This window comes from Parus major, chromosome 15, assembly GCF_001522545.3.
Source record: "Parus major isolate Abel chromosome 15, Parus_major1.1, whole genome shotgun sequence".
NCBI lineage: Eukaryota > Metazoa > Chordata > Aves > Passeriformes > Paridae > Parus > Parus major.
Genome location: NC_031784.1, coordinates 1,015,384 through 1,034,050, shown reverse-complemented (window position 1 = coordinate 1,034,050; position 18,667 = coordinate 1,015,384). Strand labels below are relative to the sequence as shown.

General features: G+C 45.6%; 1 protein-coding gene across 2 annotated transcripts in view; it reads left to right on the top strand.

Annotated features, from left to right (window-relative positions):
* TMEM132C (transmembrane protein 132C) overlaps window positions 1-18,667 on the top strand; it is a 167,858-nt gene that overhangs the window by 110,438 nt on the left and 38,753 nt on the right. For both annotated transcript variants that reach the window (XM_015643919.3, XM_015643920.3), the window contains exon 4: window positions 18,320-18,503. In XM_015643919.3, coding sequence (XP_015499405.1) covers window positions 18,320-18,503 — 184 coding nt within the window. The remainder of the gene's footprint in view (window positions 1-18,319; window positions 18,504-18,667) is intronic.

The following is an 18,667-nucleotide window of genomic DNA, read 5'->3' as shown; positions in this document are numbered from 1 at the left end:
AGGGAACACTGGCCATGGGCTGATTGTGGGATCAGGGAACACTGGCCATGGGGTGACTGTGGGATCAGGGATCAGGGAACGCTGGCCATGGGGTGTTTGTGGGATCAGGGAGCAGCACTGGAGCACTGGCCATGGGGTGATTGTGGGATCAGGGACAGGGAACACTGGCCATGGGCTGATTGTGGGATCAGGAATCAGGGAACACTGGCCATGGGGTGTTTGTGGGAGCAGCTCTGGAGCACTGGCCATGGAGCTCACAGGAGCTGCAGCCTGCCCATGTTCCTCCTGCTGCAAACCTGCTCTGAACGCTGCTCTGGGAGCTGGGGATTCACATCCCGAGGCTTTTGCACGGCTCAGAGGCCGTGTGGGTTAGAACTGAGCTGTGCATGGGTCACCAGAGCCTGTCCCCTGTCTCAGCAGGCAGGATCTGCAGAAAAACAAGAAGCAGGGGGTTAATTAGCTGTGTCACCAAGTGCTCAGGCTTGGCAGGAGTGCTGTGAGGAGGAGGACTCTGAGTAGGATGGAAGTGAAGAGACAAAACCTCTCCCGAGCCTTTAAAAGTTTTTTGTCTCTCATTAAAATCAAGTGATGATTTGGGCTTTTCACTTTCTGTCTTCCATGTCTGTGTATTGCTCTTTTTAAAATCTTAATCTTACTGACTCCAATAGCCAAAATATCTCAATTATTGTAAAACTCCAAGGAGCTCAATGATAATAATCCTCTGCAGGGAAAAAGATAGTTTAAGTGAGAGGAAGAGATTATTAGATGCAGGAAAGATATGTCAACAGGCATTATCTCTTTGCTAAGTAGTTGTAACTTAAATTTTAAAAGAAAGTATTGAAATTACTGCTCTTCAAAGGGAATACAAAAGGATGATGGTTCTTTTTCTAAGGAAAGTCACATTTCTCCTGGGGCTAATGCCATAAGGTTCTTTCTTGTATTGAAAACAGCAGAGTCTGAACAAAGACTAAAGATTGAAGTTATTAGAGGGAGATCTGTGCACTTATAATTTTACAGCTTGCAGGTTGCCATGCCTGGTGTTTGCTTCCTTCTGTGCATTCCTACTCACAGGGCTGTACAAACAGTTTCCATATTGCCGTCAGTCAGGGACAGCACTTTGCCATTTGTCCAAGGTTGTGTAGATATCAAACCCCAAGTTTGTTTCTGCTGATACCTGGAAACTCTAGGTTTGCACGTCTGGAACTCACAGGCCTTGCCAGAGTTTCCTAAAGGTGTATGAAGTTAACCTTCAAAGTCTCTGTAGGACTGGTGTCCCCCTAGTCTGTTCTCTAATCCAGTTTCCACATTCATCTGTCATTTTGCTGTGAGACTTACTGCTGTGGGCAGAAATCACCTCCCTAACTTCTCCCTCTCCTAAGATATATACTGGAGATAATGGCTGTTATTCCTCTGCTTGACATTCCAGGTTAAAAATACCAAAAGCACTCAGCTCAGTTCTGCCTCCAGTTCCAATTTGTGGGCAGGACATTGATCTGATTAATTACCCGTTTGCAGCAGAAATGTTCTGCAAGTTTCTCAGGTGACCTCTGGATCATGGAGCTGCTGCTGCCTGGGAACTTCCATCACCAGCAGAGCTCTGGCCTGGGCCAGCTCAGGTCTGCTGTGTCACAGGGGGAAGTGGTTGATCTCCTGAATCCAGAACCTTCACTTTAACCCTGTGCACTCTGTCCTGGCTGTTTCTGTCCAGCCATGCCCAGAAGCTGCCCATGCTCTGGGACTGGACAGAGGAGAGCTGGGTGATTTGTCATGGGATAAAGGAAACCTCAGCCCTGCCCGTGGATTAATGCCCTGCTGTCATTGTAGGCTGGTCTGATGCAGCCCTTCTTCACCCACTGATTAAACCCCCAAAGCTCAGAGCTCTGGTGTGGGGAGGCTGCAGTCTCTGCACTCCACTGCCAGAGCTGTGCTGCTAATTCTGAGTGTCTTTAGACTCAGTTCTCTCCTCCCCACCTTCAGCTGGCTGCCTGAGAGTGTCCTTTGCAGGAGAGCAGCACAGTGCTGGGGACTGCCTGGGGACCTGCCTGCACAAACTGCATTAGCCAAGCGCTCACTTGTCCTTTGAACAGACACACAGACAGGTGCAGCCCGGGATATTACTTGGTACAAAGCAAACATTTAAAAAGCACAGAGTTTCAGGTCCTTGCTGGTAATGGAAAGTGCTATTTTCAAAAGTGCCATTTGACATTTGGAAGATTAACTGGTATTGACTTCCTGTGTGAGTCGGGCTCCTGAGTATCTGAGTCACTTTTGGAAACCTGAGCTGGCCATCTGTTTCACTTAGGCTTTGCAGTGCCAAGTGAAGCAATGCATAAATACTTTGATGACTATAGTTTGTAGTACCTAAATTTAAAAAAAGCAGTTATTTCAACAGCCTGACACCTCTTGGAATTTTCAGAACTTCTGGGGCCTCGAATTCCCAGTGCCTGGGAGAAAGCAGATGTATTTGAAAGCAATCAGAGTTTGAAAGGAACTTATGTTCTTGAAAACCCCAGAGCTACCACAGCACTTTGGAATGTGGCAACAAGGAACTTCTAGAAATTCCACCTGCATCCCAATGAGAATCGTGCAACAGACTTCAACTTGAAAGCAAAGTATATTTCTTAAAATAGAGCCAAAAAGTGAGATGTCAAATGGTAACATCCATAATAGGGACCTCCTGCTTTAAAATTGTGTACAGATTGAGATGGAGAAAGTCAGGAAACGCAGGGAGCTGCTCTCCATGGGGCTGCAGGGAAAGGCAGGGATGTGCTGAACACTGGCTGCTGCTTTTTGGTTAAACATGGCACTGCTTTTTTTTTATTCCATTATAAGTAACTGTGTGTTGATTGTTTTTAATGAAATGACTCGTGTTTGAGTTGATTCCTGCAGCTGGGTCAGGACTGTAGAACAGCCTCAGTTTTATGATTTCTTAGCTTTAACATGAATTAAATAGTCATTGGACTTTCTGGATGAGGTGGATCTGGACTGGTTAACCTGAGAGTAGACACAAATCATTTTTAAAATATTTCATTCCTACTGTATAACTGGCTGATTTCCTTTATGCCAATGTCAGAGCACTCAAAGCCTCTCTCACACAGTGGGCAGAGCTGTGCAAGCTCCTGAGGACTCAATTGAACCATGGGTGTATTGTTCATGTCCTCATTTCTCCCATGAACTCCTGCACGACCTTGGGCAAGTCACTTCATTTATCCATCCCCCAGCTCGGATAACACGAAATAGGTTAATAGTTCTGTTCTCCTGAGAGCTGTGCATGAACATTCTGTCTGAAGGCAGCAGGAGAAATGTATTGCTGCTGTTGTGGATGTTATGGATCTGTTTAAGCAACGTGTCCTTATGGACTTTGTGCATCATGTGTGCAGCAGGGCTGTTTACACATTGAAAGTGGTTTGCTGGACCGTGGCCAGAAAACAGGGATGAACCTCTAAGCACTGGATATTCCCCAGGGCATTTAGCAGCAGGAATGATGGCTCAGAGCTGCCTTAGGAGGGTGCTGAGATATAGAAATAATTGTCGTCAGGATTTAGGCATTCAGGAGGCGCAGTCTGCTTTGCATGTAAACAAAATGTAGGTCTTGAGGGAGTCTGTGTCTCGGCTAAATCTGCTCATGTATAAATCCTCTTTTTTAGGCTTTATATTTTGTAATCATTGTAATTTAAATTCAGCTACAGTCCGCAGGATTTGCACATTTTACCACCATTAAGGAAGTCAATAGGAGCTGTGCATCCCACTCCCCGTAGCTGCCCTTCAATAATTAACTCCTTCCCCTCTCCTAAATCTGAAATTAGGGCCAGCAGCAGCACTCGAGACAGCCTTTGAGAGCATTCAGGCTGGGGATGTGCATGTGAAGGCCAGTTAATTGAGCTGCCATGTGTTTGTCTCTCCTGGGTCAGCCCCATCAGCAGAAGGCTGGGCTGTCCCTGGTGGTTCCCATGCCAGGGGATCACAACTGCCAGCAGCACAGCCCCTGAGCCCTTTGCTTTCCTTCTGATGTTTGTTTGGCACCCTTCCCATCTCATTGTGTGGAATTAACCAGCTCCATGTGCTCTGCCAGCTAAACAAATTCCTCCCCAGCTCTCTGCTGAAACAAATGGTTCTGGAATCCCCATTCCCCCAGAACAATTCTCCATTCTGCTGCCGTCCCTCTTGTCCTCCCTTCAAGTGTTTGTGTTTCATGAGGAGGGAGCTGTGTTCTGCAGCTTTCCAGCAGTGACAGATGTTGCTTTGCCCCTTGGCACAGGAGGCAGATGTTCCACGGAGCAGGACAGAGAGGAAAACACCCAGCTTTATTTTCTCCCCTGTAGTTAAACATGTAGAATTCAAACCTGCAGGAGAGGGGGTGTTGAACATCACCTCAGTCACGCCTGCTAAGTGTTAGAATTGAAGGAAAGGGAGCCTCAATATCTGTGTTACAAGTGGAGCATTTTATTAACTCACAGAGGCGCTTGGGGTTGGCTTTCTTCCCCTCTGGAGGCAATAGTAAAATTTGACAGGTGATTTTGTGGATGAAGACAGTAAACAGCTGTTGAAAATGATAATGTCTGAGTGGCTTTGTTGTTTCTATGAAAACTTAGTTACACTCATTTTAGATTAATTTTTCATTGTCTTCTGTAAATGAGAATTGCTTACATGGCTGCTTCAAATGGGACTTTGATTGCTTTCCATCTACTGCCAAAACCCTAAAAGACAAAAAAAAAATCAAATGCATAAAACCACTTATGAGCAAAGACACAATAAATTCGTGCTATAGTGCATTTTAATTTGATAAAATAAAGTTTTGCTCTGCAGCAGTTTGTATTCATGTGTGAGAGAGGCATATACATTAGCCATTTAAACTCAGCACTGTGTTAAACAGCAATAAAAGCAATTCTGCCTGCTACTGGGAGCTTTTGGTGTGGTATTATGGAATTTCCCAAAAGCCTGAGAAGCAATGTGGGAAAAATGAAATGAAATGTACTTGTGGAAAAGGAAGTGCAAGTGCAGCCTTACAGCAAAGCCCCAGAGAGGGATGGAGAGGGTTCAGCCCAGATTTCCTGTGCTCACTCCTTTGGGGGGTGACGAGGGGCTGTCCTCGCAATCCAGGCACAGCACTGGGGGCTGGGGGTGGTTTGGAGCTTCTGCAGGTCTGTGCTGGGATCCAGAACAACTCATTTTTCAGTTATCAGTGGGACTAATAGACATCCTTTCACAATTGTTGTTTGTTTAGGTGAGTGTGGTCACCAAGTCTCCCTTTTGGTGTGTGCAGCACCGCTGTGCCAGGGTCCCAGAGAACAAAGTCTAAGCCTAAATTCAGGCCTTCTTTGGCATTTAAAGTGCTGACTCCTGCACGGGGTGATGTCAGCCAGGAGGGATCTTTGTTTGGGTCTGGGGAAGTGGTCAGGATCTGCTGTGAGTTCACAGAATGAGCAGGCAAGTGTGAGTGAAAGTCATCTGCTCCTTTGTTAGATCACACACTTAATAACACTTGAGTCCTGTGCTGACCTTTTGCAGAATTTTCTTTTGGCATAAATGTCAGGAAATGCGGCTGGGAATGAAAATATTGATAAATACAGTGCCAGGATTTAAAGTGTAACTTCAGCTTGCTGGGGAGCAGCTATTTGGGCAGCCTTCATTTGTTTTTGAAACATTGTGCATCGCCCAGTCTTTCATCTCAGTACCTCTGAAAATGTTTCCAGCCCACATCATTTGCCTTTGCAGGGCTCCACACCACCAAGAGCGTTGTTCAGAGAGGGAAATCACTGCCTCTTTAACAAATTGATACTTCAAAGTTCACAGCAGAGCCGTTTTTTATGACTTCTTCACCCGGGGAAGTTCAGCTCAGATGTGCCAAAACATTTTTAAGGAGCTCTTGTTTTTCTTGCATTGAGCCATTTCTTGTGACGGGCTCAGTAGGAGACAAATGCCTGCTGTGAGATCATGCAGCCACTCCATGACCCCACAAAGGGCTTTGGAGCATCTCGAGCACCTTCCAGGAGCTGATGGAGCTGCCTGGCTCATCCCAGGCTCCAGAGCTTGGGAGGAGGGAGAGAGGAAGGGGCAGTGAACGAGGGAGGGAGTTTATCAGTAAATTAAAGATCTGCATCCCCCTTGGCCATGCTCCCCTGCCTGGAAGGGGCCCAGGCTGTGTGCTCAGTGTCACAGGAGCTTGGCTAGCAGGGATAACACAAACCTGCTGGATAATTTGAGAACTGGAAGGGGAGCAGGTACAATCTCAGCTTGACAAATTCAGCCTGTCCAGCCTGTTTGCTTGTGTCTGTGTCACTTCCCACTCTACACACACAGAGCATTTCATTCACAAGTTCCATGTCCTCAGCCTTTGGCTTGTCACAGATGGTTTTGTGCTTGCCAGTAAATTACATCAGTGATTCCAGAAGCTCCTTTTTTTTGTGTCTGCTGGCACAGGTAGCACATGGGAGTGCTATACAATAATTTAATACAGCCAAGTTTAGACATTCTCTGCTTTTTCTCTTCCCTTTCTCTGTGCTCTTCACCAAGACATTTAGTGTCTTGCTGATGATCTGTGAACCACATCATCAGCAAGAGGAATTGAATAAAGATCTACTGATGTCAGGAAATAATGTCATTTTACACTGGGTGTCATCTACTGAGGATGAAGAGACAATCTTTGATAGCCTGGAACATTTCTTACTCGCCTAAGGCATAATTTTGTCTTTATATTTGAATACTTGGAGCTTGGTAATCCTGTAAATCCCTTTTTCTATATTCAAAAAGCTCCATCTGCTTTGGGAAACCCTTTAAATTAGTCCTAAAGGCCAAGTCTCTTTATAGAAATAACTGGATAGCACAGATACCCTATCTGTAAAAATAACAGCCAACTTCCTAGCGAAGAGCAATTCTTGGAAGTTTGCAATTCTGCTAAAAATTATTAAGAAAATATTTGTCCACTTGGAAAAAGCCTTTTGATTGAATGTCATGTAGCTATGAGCATGTCTGGAATGTGTAACAGCCCCTGAAGATTGTGCTGTGTAGAATGGAGGATGCTCTCTCTGTCTCTGGTACAAACTGTGTTCTGCCAGGTCCCTGTGTGCAGTGCTGGCTTGGGGAGCTCTCCTGGAAATTCAGCTTTTAGTGTCCCATTACCCTGCAGAGGTTTTATCTCTGCATTAGCCAGAACTTTATAAATGCCTGGAAGGGGAAGTTTTTGTGTCTGTTGAAAGAATCCCCAGGCAGAGAAGGAGTTCCTGTGCCCTGGGGACAAGAGAAGTCATAGCACAGGGCTGGTGCCAGGTGAGGGCAGGAACAAAGGTGTGGAGCACACTGAGAGCCCAGTTGTCCTGGTTTAGGGCAAATTTAGGAGAAGTTTCAGTGAATTGGGGTGAGGAGAGGGACAGCAGAAGGAAAAGGCATCCCTGGTGCAGAGCAGCTCATCTGTGGGAGCAGAGCATTACAGAGGGTGGAATATTCAATAGCAGCCTGTGAGCAGCTCTCTGCTGGTGGGAAAGGTCATCTCTTGGTTTGCCTTGGGCTTTAGAAAATACTTTCAACTTGTCCTGCCTTCCCAAAGCTGACAGTGCTGCTGGAGAGAGCCCCTGAGGCTACAGGAGAGGTGACACTGCAGCAGGGGCCCCACTGCCATCAAAATCAACAGCAGAACAACGATTGACTCAAGCCAAAGGAGGGTCAGGACCAAAGTGTCCCACAGAGTGTGGGTCAGGGCTGCCATCATCTGATTCCTCAGGAAACCCAGGAGAATGGTTAGCAGTGCTCACTGTGCAGCTCCAGGAGCTTGGAGAGTTGTTGACACAGATTTTAAGAGCTGGATCATTTCCTGCACACTCTGGTTTCTGTGTTTAAAGGACAGCACTGCACACTGAGGGGAACAGTGGCCACGATTCTCTCCTTTGGTTCTGAAGGCCTGGCAGCTGACAGGTTGTTACCCCAGGAAAACCAAACTGCATGGAGGATCTGAGCTGGGAGGAGGCTGCAAGGAGCAAACCCCTTTATTTATATTGGTGCTGTTAATGTTTTCTGCTTGGCTGTCATCATCCTTGCCCTGTTTAGCCTTTTCCTGTCTCCAGGCTGCCGTGTCAGAGCAGAGGCCATGAGAGCACTCTGGGGTTTTCTCTGCCTCCAGCTGTGTTTGCCACTGGCAGCTCAGGACAGAGCACAGCCTGGGCTGACAGATATATCCAATGCTGGTCTGCAGGAGTTGTCTCTCAGGGACATTCACACAGCTGTGGAGTCCCTGCTGCTGCTGTTCTCTGCAGGAACAATTCACAAGCACAAGAAAATTCCTTAACGTGCAGGCAAAGGTGTAAATACAACTGAAAGATCCACAGGAGCTTCTGATTTTGGCTTTGTGTTTCCCCAGAGCCTTGGGAAGCTGGACTTGCATCAGTCCAGTCCCAGCTGTGATCAAACAAAGTGTTCAGAGTCAGCTGAGAGCAGGGGTGGTGATGATATTAATGAAGATTTCAATAACAAAGGGAAAGCTCGTGTTCTTTAGAATCTTTTTTTCTTTTTTGGACAGTGTCCTCTAAATGTCATTTGTATAATTACATAGAAACCTGTTTTGACTCACCTAGTGCAAAAAGGCACAGCAAGAAGGGCATAAAAAGGCAGCAGTGATCGCTTGGAAAAAATCACAGCAGAGTTTGAAATCTTTGCTCTGGGCAGTGAGGCAAATGTGTAACTGTGCTGCATGGAGGGATTCTGTGCTAGGCTCTTGTTTATTGCTTTCTGCAATAAAAATCTTGCTGTTGTTTAAAGAGTATTCTGCTATCATGGAGCCTGAGGTTCCCCCCAGCACTCCTGCACGCTTCCAGGAGCCAGGTGGAAATGAAATTGTTTTTCTAGCAATGGAAAAGTCACCTCTGTAAAGCACATCTCTCAAAAGCCTCATCCAAGTCCATTGTGTTTTCTTGCCTTGCCTGATTTAGCACGTTTGAAACTGAGGTTTCCCAGCAAATTAGACATGGCAGATTTCTAATTGAGGTGCTGTAAGGGAAGGCCAGATCTGGACAGGAGAACAAATGTCAGGGCCATCACTTCCAGCCTCTCAGAGTGTGTCTGTGAGTGTTTTCATTCCAGGAGGTACTTGCATTTCTCCTGGGCTGTTCAGCATTAGCATCGTGTCTCCTCTGTTTGTGTTGAGCTGCTGAGGACGCCCTGCTGCCACCCCCAGCTCTGAGCAGAGACCTTGCACTGCCAGCACAGGCTCTCTGCGAATATCTCACATCCAGGGGAATCTCCAAAGGGAGCTGCAGCCTCCTACAGACTTCAATAAACATTTTACTTCAAGACAGATTTTCTGCTGTGGAGATATCTTCTGTATTTCCCAGCCTTTTCATGCTGTCAAACAGCAGGGTGGGATATGAGTGCCAAGGAGCAAAGATCCAGGACTTCTCCTCATAAACACAGAGTCCAGACCTGAAATCTCCATCCTGCTCGTGCAGTGCCTTCATTCACAATGCACAGTGACTTCTTTTTTAATCCACCCTAACACCAAACAGCCCTTGCCCCACAACTGACTCTTCAAAACAAAGTGGTTTTCTTTGTGAAAAGTACAACTTGTTTGTGGAAAGCAGAACATTGAAAAAAGGGAAAGGTTTTTTGGATAGAAACTCTGACAGTGATACAACATTAGTGATGGAGTGGGGGAGAAGTCAGAGAATCCTCGAATGGTTTGGGTTGGAATTAACTTTAAAGATCATCCAGTTCCAACCCCTCACCATGAGCAGGGACAGCTTCCATTAGACCAAGTTCCTCCAAGTCCCATCCAGCCTGGCCTTGAATGATAAATCATAAAATGATAAATCTATAAAATGAACAATTTTTTATAGTACCCTCAATGCAGTAGACATAAGGAGAAAGAAAAATATAAATATCCAGAAGTGCGAGGGTGAAGTTTCTAGTGAGATGCTGAATTAGGCAGAAATCCAAACTTAGATAGTTGGTGTAATCTCAGATCTATCAGCCGTGACAGTATCCGCTGAAATGAATCCTTAAAAATGTTAATTGCACATCATAGGCACTTCAGCAATGACATTTCTGCCACTGAATGTCATGGGGACATTTTCCCTTTTATTATCCTTGAACAGGAGGAGTGAACTACCACCAAATAACTGTATCATGAAATGTAATGGATCTACCTCCAGTATTTATGCTGGTTCTGCTTTCAATAAGCTTCTTTTTAAATTTACAATGAGCAGGAGCTTTGGATGGCATTAGGAAGGCAGCGTTGTTAAGCTTTGCTTTATGAAGTGTAAAATAAAGGTTTGTCCATCAAACTTCCAGAACCACAGCTCCTGAAAGCCCCAGGGTCCATGGTTTTTGTAAATTTGAATAAGAGCTGGTTTATAACTGCAGCCTGAGGTTGGTCACATTTTTGTCTGATTTCCCCAGGACATTCACTAGCACCAGCTCGCTCTCTTTTGTTTTAAACATTCATAAGAAGGAAAAAAGACAGGGAAAGCAGACAGGGAATTGTAGAACCATGGAATGGCCTGGGTTGGAAAGGATCTTAAAACCCATCTAGTTCTACTGAGCTGGCTCCTCAGTTTTCAGCCAGCCATTCCCGTTCACATGGAGTCCCAGGAGCTCAGGATTTCCCCCACTGGTGCTGCTCAGTGTTTTCCTCAGCCTGGTTTGGGTCTGTGCTTCACTCTAAGCTGTGTTTGACTTGAGCCTAGGAGAGACATGAGAGCAGCACATTCATTAAAGAGAATTCACAACAGGAGAGTGGGCTAAAAGAGCAACACAGACATTCTACAAATCCTGAAAAGGGGAATGTCATGGTCTGGGACAGGAGATAGAGCCTGAGACTGGGGGAGAGGAATGCACCCATCCTGCAGGGCGCTCCTTAGTGCAGCTGGCAAAAATGTACTGACTTTCTGAAAGGAAAACTTCTTCCCTTTCCCTGGACTGATACTCTGCAGCTCTGGCTTGAACACAGTGCTCAATTCCCAGTGCCAGGGACCCCACACAAACTGCCTTTGCTCTGGGATGAAATTGCAGTGGAGTTTATTTCTCAGAGGACACACCTCGTTTCTCTCTGCCCTGGCAGCTTCACAGACACCCAGAGCAGCTCTGCAGCTGCACTGGAGCTCTCTTCAGACAGTGCCATCAAGCACACGTTGATCATTGGAAAAGGAGGCTTGGACAGCTGCACTCGTGTCCACAGGGAATGCAGGGGGTGCCTGGGGTGCAATCACAAACTTGACTTTTCCTTGCCCCATGGACTTTGTCCATGGCCAGCAAGTGTGAGAAACTACTTCAGTTCACCTCAGTGTTACTTTCTTGGTTGTTTCACCGCACTATTCAACACTTCTGTGCTCTTATTCTCCTTACTAAGGCACTAAATGTGGGCTTTCTTTAAATGCATTACCTCTGCAAAATGCAGATATTTTATCAGCTTTACATGCCTGGTGAATGGCTGACTTGGTAGGTGTTTTTCCAGCAGGCAGGTTCTGTGTTGAGAAGGAATGGAGATCTTTATGCACAAACATTTTTGGAGTTTTAAAGCCAGCCAAAAAGCAGATGCATTGTCAGAGCTGTAAAAAAACCCCAACCCAGTAAGGGCTATAGGAGCTGGAATCTGAAGGTACCTGACTTGTAAATGAGATGTGCATATCCCACATCTGATTTGCATACACAGTTACATCTAAATGGGATTTTTTTGCCACCTGATTCATAATGCAGCTTCATCCTGAGTCTGTTCCAGTGTGAGTGCCTTGCAGAGGAGCACAGCAGTGCATCACAGACAGATTTTGTGTTCTACAGCATTGCCAGGGCTGCTGTTGCTTCTAAGTGGAATAAAACACATGTGCAAGTTATCTGTGGTCAGAGAATGTGTTATGGAGACTGCTTTGTCAAAGCTCTTCTGCTGCCTCTGAGAATGTTTCACTGCCTGCTCCCAAATGGTTAAAGCCAGCAATTAAATGGGAATGATGAAACCTCCTTTGGGCTGTCTGATCTCATCCTGCTGCATCTATCAAGCTGAAAGAGCCATAAGATCTGAGGCTGCTGATGAGATGATTCTGCCTTCCTTTCTCTGTTTGAAGGCTCTGGGTTTGGAGTGAGTCTCTCTGAAAAGATCTGCTCAGGGTCTCCATTCCACTGATGTCCCTTGGAAGCTTTTCAGTGCTTGCACATTTGCTGTCTCCAAAAGAGGAAAATGCTGCTTACTTACGGTGCTGCTGGAGAGGTTCCAGCACTGAATGAATACTAAGTAGAAAATGTCCTTCTCCCAGGCAGGAAGAGATGATGAATCACTGTGAAAGCTGATTTCTTGACCAATCTGCCTATGTATTTGTTATCTGAAATTGTAATGAAGACATTAGCAGCCTCGTATCTGTGGCAGACTGAATGGGAATGAAATGGAGGTGGGAGATGGTGGCAGCTCAGGACTTGTGTTTGCACACAGCCTTTTTGCCGTGGCTCCAGTCTGAGACAGAGGCTTGAACACCTGATTCCTTTGGGAACAGGGAAAAATCAATCTCATCTAGCCCGTGCCTGCTGTGATGTAGTATCAGAGGAGACTAATGAGCCTGCTGTCTTCACTGCAGCGTTTATTGGTGATTAAAAAACTGCTCTGCATGGAAGGAAGAAATTGGGGCTTTATTGTGATCCCCAGTCAGGTCTTCCTCCTTCAGGGCCTGTCTTGTTCAGCTTTCTGCCTGTCCAAGAGAGGAGCATTGCTGCCTTTCTGTGCTCTAATTAGCAACATGACTTCTGCTGTTTGTTCTCAGTGTAACATCACTGAGGTTGGCATCTGTAGGCAGGGCTTGGACAGGGAACTCAGACACTGAGTTGGTTTTTTGTGAGACTGGAAGACAAAATTATTCTTGTCCTTGTTGTCCTGGGGAATAAAGGCACAGGAATATGCCACCCTTGGCTCTCTGCACTCTCTGCCATGCAGGCAGTGCATGTTTCATTCCTGCTGAAGCAGGAGTGGTCTCCAAGCCTTTCCCCACAGCTGTGGCTGGTCCAGCTGGGATCCTGAGGATCATGGCAACATGACAAAGGTGCCACCATCAGGCCCAGACTGGCACCAGAGGTTTTTAGAGCTCCACGAGGCCTAATGCCTATTGATTTTATTTTAGCTCTAAGGATCTGTATCTTCATGTCTTGCCTGAGGTCGTTCGAGGATGCTGTGGATGAGCTGGGAAGCGAAATGAGATTTCCTGTCCTAGTCCAAATACCTTAATCAAAAAGTGATGTTTTATATCACAGTTTATGACAAGGAAGCCAAGAAACCTTATTAACTAATCTAACTCTGATCTGGACTGTACAAAGAAATCAAGTGCAGCATTATATCATCCTGCTGAAGATACACACGTATATTATGTTGTGGTGATCAAGAGTTTGCTCAGTTATACCTTGGGTATTTTCCTTTGGAGAACTTCATAATACTTTCAATGTCATAGATTTCCATGAAATTATGTCCTCCCTGTCTGTAAGTGTCAAAAGAGACCATCCTTTTCTTTCTCCTCTGCTGGTTTTTATGATTTAAAGGTAAAAGCTGGGTTGATATTGCAAAATAAGATCTTTAAGCTGCGTTTTGCCTCCAGTAATTAGCATTACTCTGTAATTACTACATCCTTTCCCCAATTTTACGGGAGTGGGTTAGCTTTATACCAGCTTTTATTAAGGATTTGTTGAAATAAACTTATTTTTAAGCATTTGTACTCCACATGAACAAGTGTTTCAGGTGGGCAGTGGTGGAGCAGCCAGGTGGAACTCAGTGATTTTTAAGGTTTTTTCCCCCAGACCATTCCATGTTCTTTAAAGCCACCATCAGTCACTGTTCCCAAAGCAGTTTGTAATTCTGTGTGTTGCTGATGTTTCTGTATTTGCTGTGCCTGCCCCTGGTGCCAAGGTGTGTCCATTCCAGAGCTCACCACTGGCAGCTGTGCTTGGGAGAAGGTGCAGCAGAGCAGCAGATGGAGAACTGCAGGAACACAAACCCTGAAGCCCATTCCAGCTTTTTCCAAGGTGGGAAGAGGCACTGGTGTCTCTCACACAGACTGCTCTGACCAGCAGCTCTTGATGGGTTTGTCTCTGCCCATGGTGGTGAAATGCTTCAATACATCCATTTTAGTGAGGAATAAGATGTGCAGTGGAACTGGGGGATGATGGGGTTGGACTCTCCCCTGGTTTTTATGTCATTTGGTAAGTGCTGATCTTGCATTAAGATGTCACTGTCAAGCTGGAGAGCATTAGGGAAGAAAGGAGGTGCTGAATTTCCAGCAGGTCGAAGTATTCTCGGATCCCTAGGCACTTTCAGTAAAAATCTGTTGGAATAAAGGATGGCTAAAAAATGTTTTTAATCTAGGCTTTTTAAAATTTCTCTTTTGAGAGTCGCTGTAATAAATCGAAATTATTGATTTAGCCTGTAGCAGTCCTAAGATTCACTCATTTAAGAGTCGAAAGTGCTCCATTACTTGGAGCAATAACCCAGCACTGTGAAATCTCTCATCAGAGACTGCAGGGCCACACCTGCAGATGGGCATCAGCAAAAAGATTTCTGTCTGCTGATGGCTCTGGCATCAGCTGAGCTCTCTGTGTGCTTTTCTTGGTGATTCTCTGCCTCCCTCCCCCTGGGGAAGCTTTGCAGCCCAGGCCTGGTCACTAATCCTGGGCTCAGTGGTCACTAATCCTGGGCTCAGTGGTCACTAATCCTGGGCTCAGCTCAGCCCTGGCCAGGTTTAACTTTGCTCCACCTTTTCCCAGAGCCCTGCAGAGAAACAGGCTCTGTTGTGTGTGTGTGAGCCCAGGTGAGCTGTGCTCCCGTGGTGCCAGGGCTGAAATCCCCTACATGAAGTACAGCTTTTGATAGAGCCAGTCCTGCATATGAAGAGAAGAAAAATCTTCTTCCAAGGGGTAGTATTTCTCAGGGCACTGAAGGTCTGAATGATCCATAAGTAGTTACAAGGAAATGCTTAATATCACACTCAGAAATGTTGTAAAATGAAGGTGCTGGTGCAGTTAACACTGGCTGATCTCCCAGGGCTGTGTGCTGCCCACACAGCTGGCAGCAGCTGCTGAGTTACATGGCATTTTCTCTCCATGTCACTTCTGTTTTGCCTTTTATGCATCTTTTATTATCTTTCCATTAACAGAACATTTCCATTCCACCTTCTTTCTCTAAATCTGCGCTGCTCAGAGGCATTCAGGGGCTCTGCTGTCCCTTCTCCTGGGGCAGGACTTTGCTGCCAGCCTCTGCCAGGAGTAAATTCCCCCATCCCTGACCTGCAGGCTCAGCTGCTGTAACCATCAGCAGCTCCAGCAGGGAGGAGCTGTGGGATCAGCTCCTGCCTCGTGTCTCATGCTCACACCCACCCTGCTCAGCTCATCAGGAGTCCTCACTCCCCTGTGCTAGCCCGTGCTCCAGTCTAGCCCTGAATTATTAGCATTTTTATAAATGAAAATAAATCCAAGGAGTGAACTGGCCCAGGGGAACTCTCAATCCAATCAAATTAGACTCATATATCCACCCTGGAGCAATTCCTTAGAAGCCCTGCCTAGAGGAAGCTTCATTTGTAATCACTACGTGCTGTGTACTTTAGAAAAGTTTTATAATTACTTGCTGTTCCGGCTGCTGAGCACTTCTAAATGTTGGATATTAAGGAACTGCTGTTTCAGTCAGTGAACAAGCTCTGAACATTAAATGTGCTTCACGAGAAGCATTTTTTTCTCAGCCATTACACATCTCTGAAGGCATATTTTTTTTCAAGTGGATGCTTTCCCAGCTGTTGATCATCTCTCTGTTTCTTCTGTGTGAAGAGAGAAGGAGGAAACTGATGATGGTGTGACATTGCATAAAGGCTGCTTTGCTGTGGGGGGAGGTGGGGGCATTACTCACAGATGCAGACACTGGAATAATGATGCAGGTCAGCCTGGAAGAGCACCAAGAAAAGCTTTGTCTTGCACAGTGCACATTTTTCAACATTTTTGTATCTCATGTTTTACAGAAAAAAAAAAATACTTCACTGTTAATCAGAAATCTGCAGATGAATTTTGGTAGCATTTTTTGTAGCCCTCCACCACTAAAGCAGCTCTGTGCCTGGGGAGGACTGGAGATCCCAGCCTGGCAGGTGTTTGTAAAAGGCCATTCCCATCATTTCTTTCACACAACAGCTCATCAAGTGTCCATCATCAGGCACAGGATGGCTTCAGGGTGCTGAGGACCATTTCCAAACCAAGGGATGATGAAAGATTGGGCAAAACCCAGATCCGTTCTTACCTGTGGCAGCCTCCCACACTCCCCTGCCTTGTCAGCAGCCCCTCGTGGGTCTGGAGCAAAGCTGGGACTCTGGGGAGAGGGAGAACAGGTTTGGGAGTCAGGGCTGGCTGGAAATGAGCTCTTCCCCTCCTCCAGATTCCCACCTCGAGCTCTCTGCAGCTGCCAGCAGGGCTTTTGTTGGAGAGATGCACATTTCCAGAGGATCTTTGGAGAAATGCAGGCAAACTTCTTCATCTGGAGAACTTCCCTGGCGTTCATTAACTCTTAGAGCAGCTTTGATGTGGGCAAAGATTTATTCTCCACTTGGTGGAAGTGAGAGCACTGAGACAGTCAATCACATAGAAAATCTTTTTCTCTGTCAGTTGCTAAGAATCAGAAGTAGAAATGGTGTAAATAATGTCATTTCAGAGTCATTAATCTAAGGTATAACAGTGCCTTAACAGCCAAATGAACTCTGCAGCTCAGGTGATTCAGGTATCTTTGCCTAGGATGGTGTTTGCAAACAAATGACCAAGTTCCACCCAGTGTATATTCACTTTGAGGTGTCCCAGGAGTGGGTAAAGCACAGTTATTGCAGCTGCCTCGTATTTACAGGCTGTAAGATTTATTCAGTAGGAGCTCTTCAAATGGCAATAGGCTGGCTTTGAGTTATGAATTGCTAAACCCATCCATCTATCACATTACTGCCCCAAATCACTCTGTGAATGCAGGCAGGGAATGTGCCACTGTCACCAGAGTGCTCCAGTGGCTCTTTTGACACAGCAAGGAAACAGCAAGGAAATAAATTTCAAACATTAGGCAGTTTAAGACTTTTCAGAGGGAGCCATCCAAATGCAAACCCATAATCAAAATAATAATTATCAGGGGAACCATTTGCTTTCAAAGTAATCATGCAAAGTAAAGCACAGAATGTGTCTTAAGTAGCAAAAAATGGTGATTTCTGTTCAGAGGGAGAAGGAAAGTCAAGCACTTGAGGATAGAAGTGCTTTGTACATGATCAGTTCTTGATGGATTTTCTCAAAAATGGGCCTTCATGTATTGTTTGTAAAAAAGAGAGGAAAAATTGAAGCTGTTGTGTGATGAATGCAGGGAGAGGTGTGATGAGGCTGGGGTTGGGTTACTGAGCTAGGAAGTTACCTCTCATTCTCTTCATTTTCATTTTTTAGATTGCAGGAATATTCAGTGGAATATTAAACACTGTGGGAAGGCATTTGGAAAGTTCCAGAAAAGTTAATGGGTAATTTCTAATGAAGGGAATTGAAACTTTTTTTTTTAAAATTAAACTAGCAGCTAGTCCAGCAAATTTCTTTCATATATTCTTATTATTTCTGGTGTAGTTAAAGAAATTTAATGTGAGGGAAACATTTCCAGCCTGTCTTTTCATATTTGGTTTTCACATTTGTTTACTGGGTTTGTGGTATATTTTACCTGCCACAGCTTTTTACTTTGTTTGGTCTCAGCTGCCCGAGATTTGAATTTCCAGAGAGCACCTTTAAAGTTAGACAAGTAATGTCATTTTTTCCTTTAATCATGTTAATTGTTTTAATGGCTTCCCCACACTGGTCACACTGAGCTTCATTGCTGAGGATTCCTGGGATTCTGGTGGTGGACATCTTCAGGAAACCTTGGTTTTCTTTTTGACTGCAGTAATTCTGCACCCCTCAGCCTTCATCAGATGCACTGGCCTTGACTTTGATTGATCAGAGTTCAAATCCAACTCAGACTATGAAACATATTTGCAAAATCAAATACAAAACATGGAATGGAATAATAGTAGTAGTAGTAGTAGTAGTAATAATAATAATAATAATAATAATAATAATAACAATAACAATAATAATAATTATTATTATTATTATTAGCCTTCATCAGCTACAATAACCTGGATTCCATCTCTCCACAGGGCCCATAGTAAAAGCTTTGAATAATTTTGGGTAATTCCAGTTTGTGTGCTCCAGGGCAGCTGTAGGTTGGAAAAAGGACCTTGCTAAAAGCGTGATGTGTGCATGTAAACAGCTGAATGTCCAGGATTCATGTGATTCACTCCTTCAGCCCAAGTAATGGCTCTTCCCTTTGCCTGTTGTGCCTCCCCAGGAGCACCAGCCTGTTCCACGAGGTCGTGCAGCTGGACTTTGAGATCGCCAGCTTCAGCAGCCTGTCGGGCACACAGCCCATCAGCTGGCAGGTGGAGTACCCCCACCACGGCTCCTCCGACACCGCCCTGGCCGAGATCTTCATCTGCCAGAAGGACCTGGTGGGAATCGTGCCCCTGGCCATGGTAAGAGCCCTGCCCTGGCTGGGAACCAGCGGCAGCCTCAGCTGGGAGTGCTGCCCACCCCAGCACTGCCCCTGGAGCCATCCCTCACCCTGCTCTGGGCACATCCCACTGCTGCAGGGCCTGCACACCGACCAGGAGAGGAGAGCTGGGAGAGGAGAGGGATG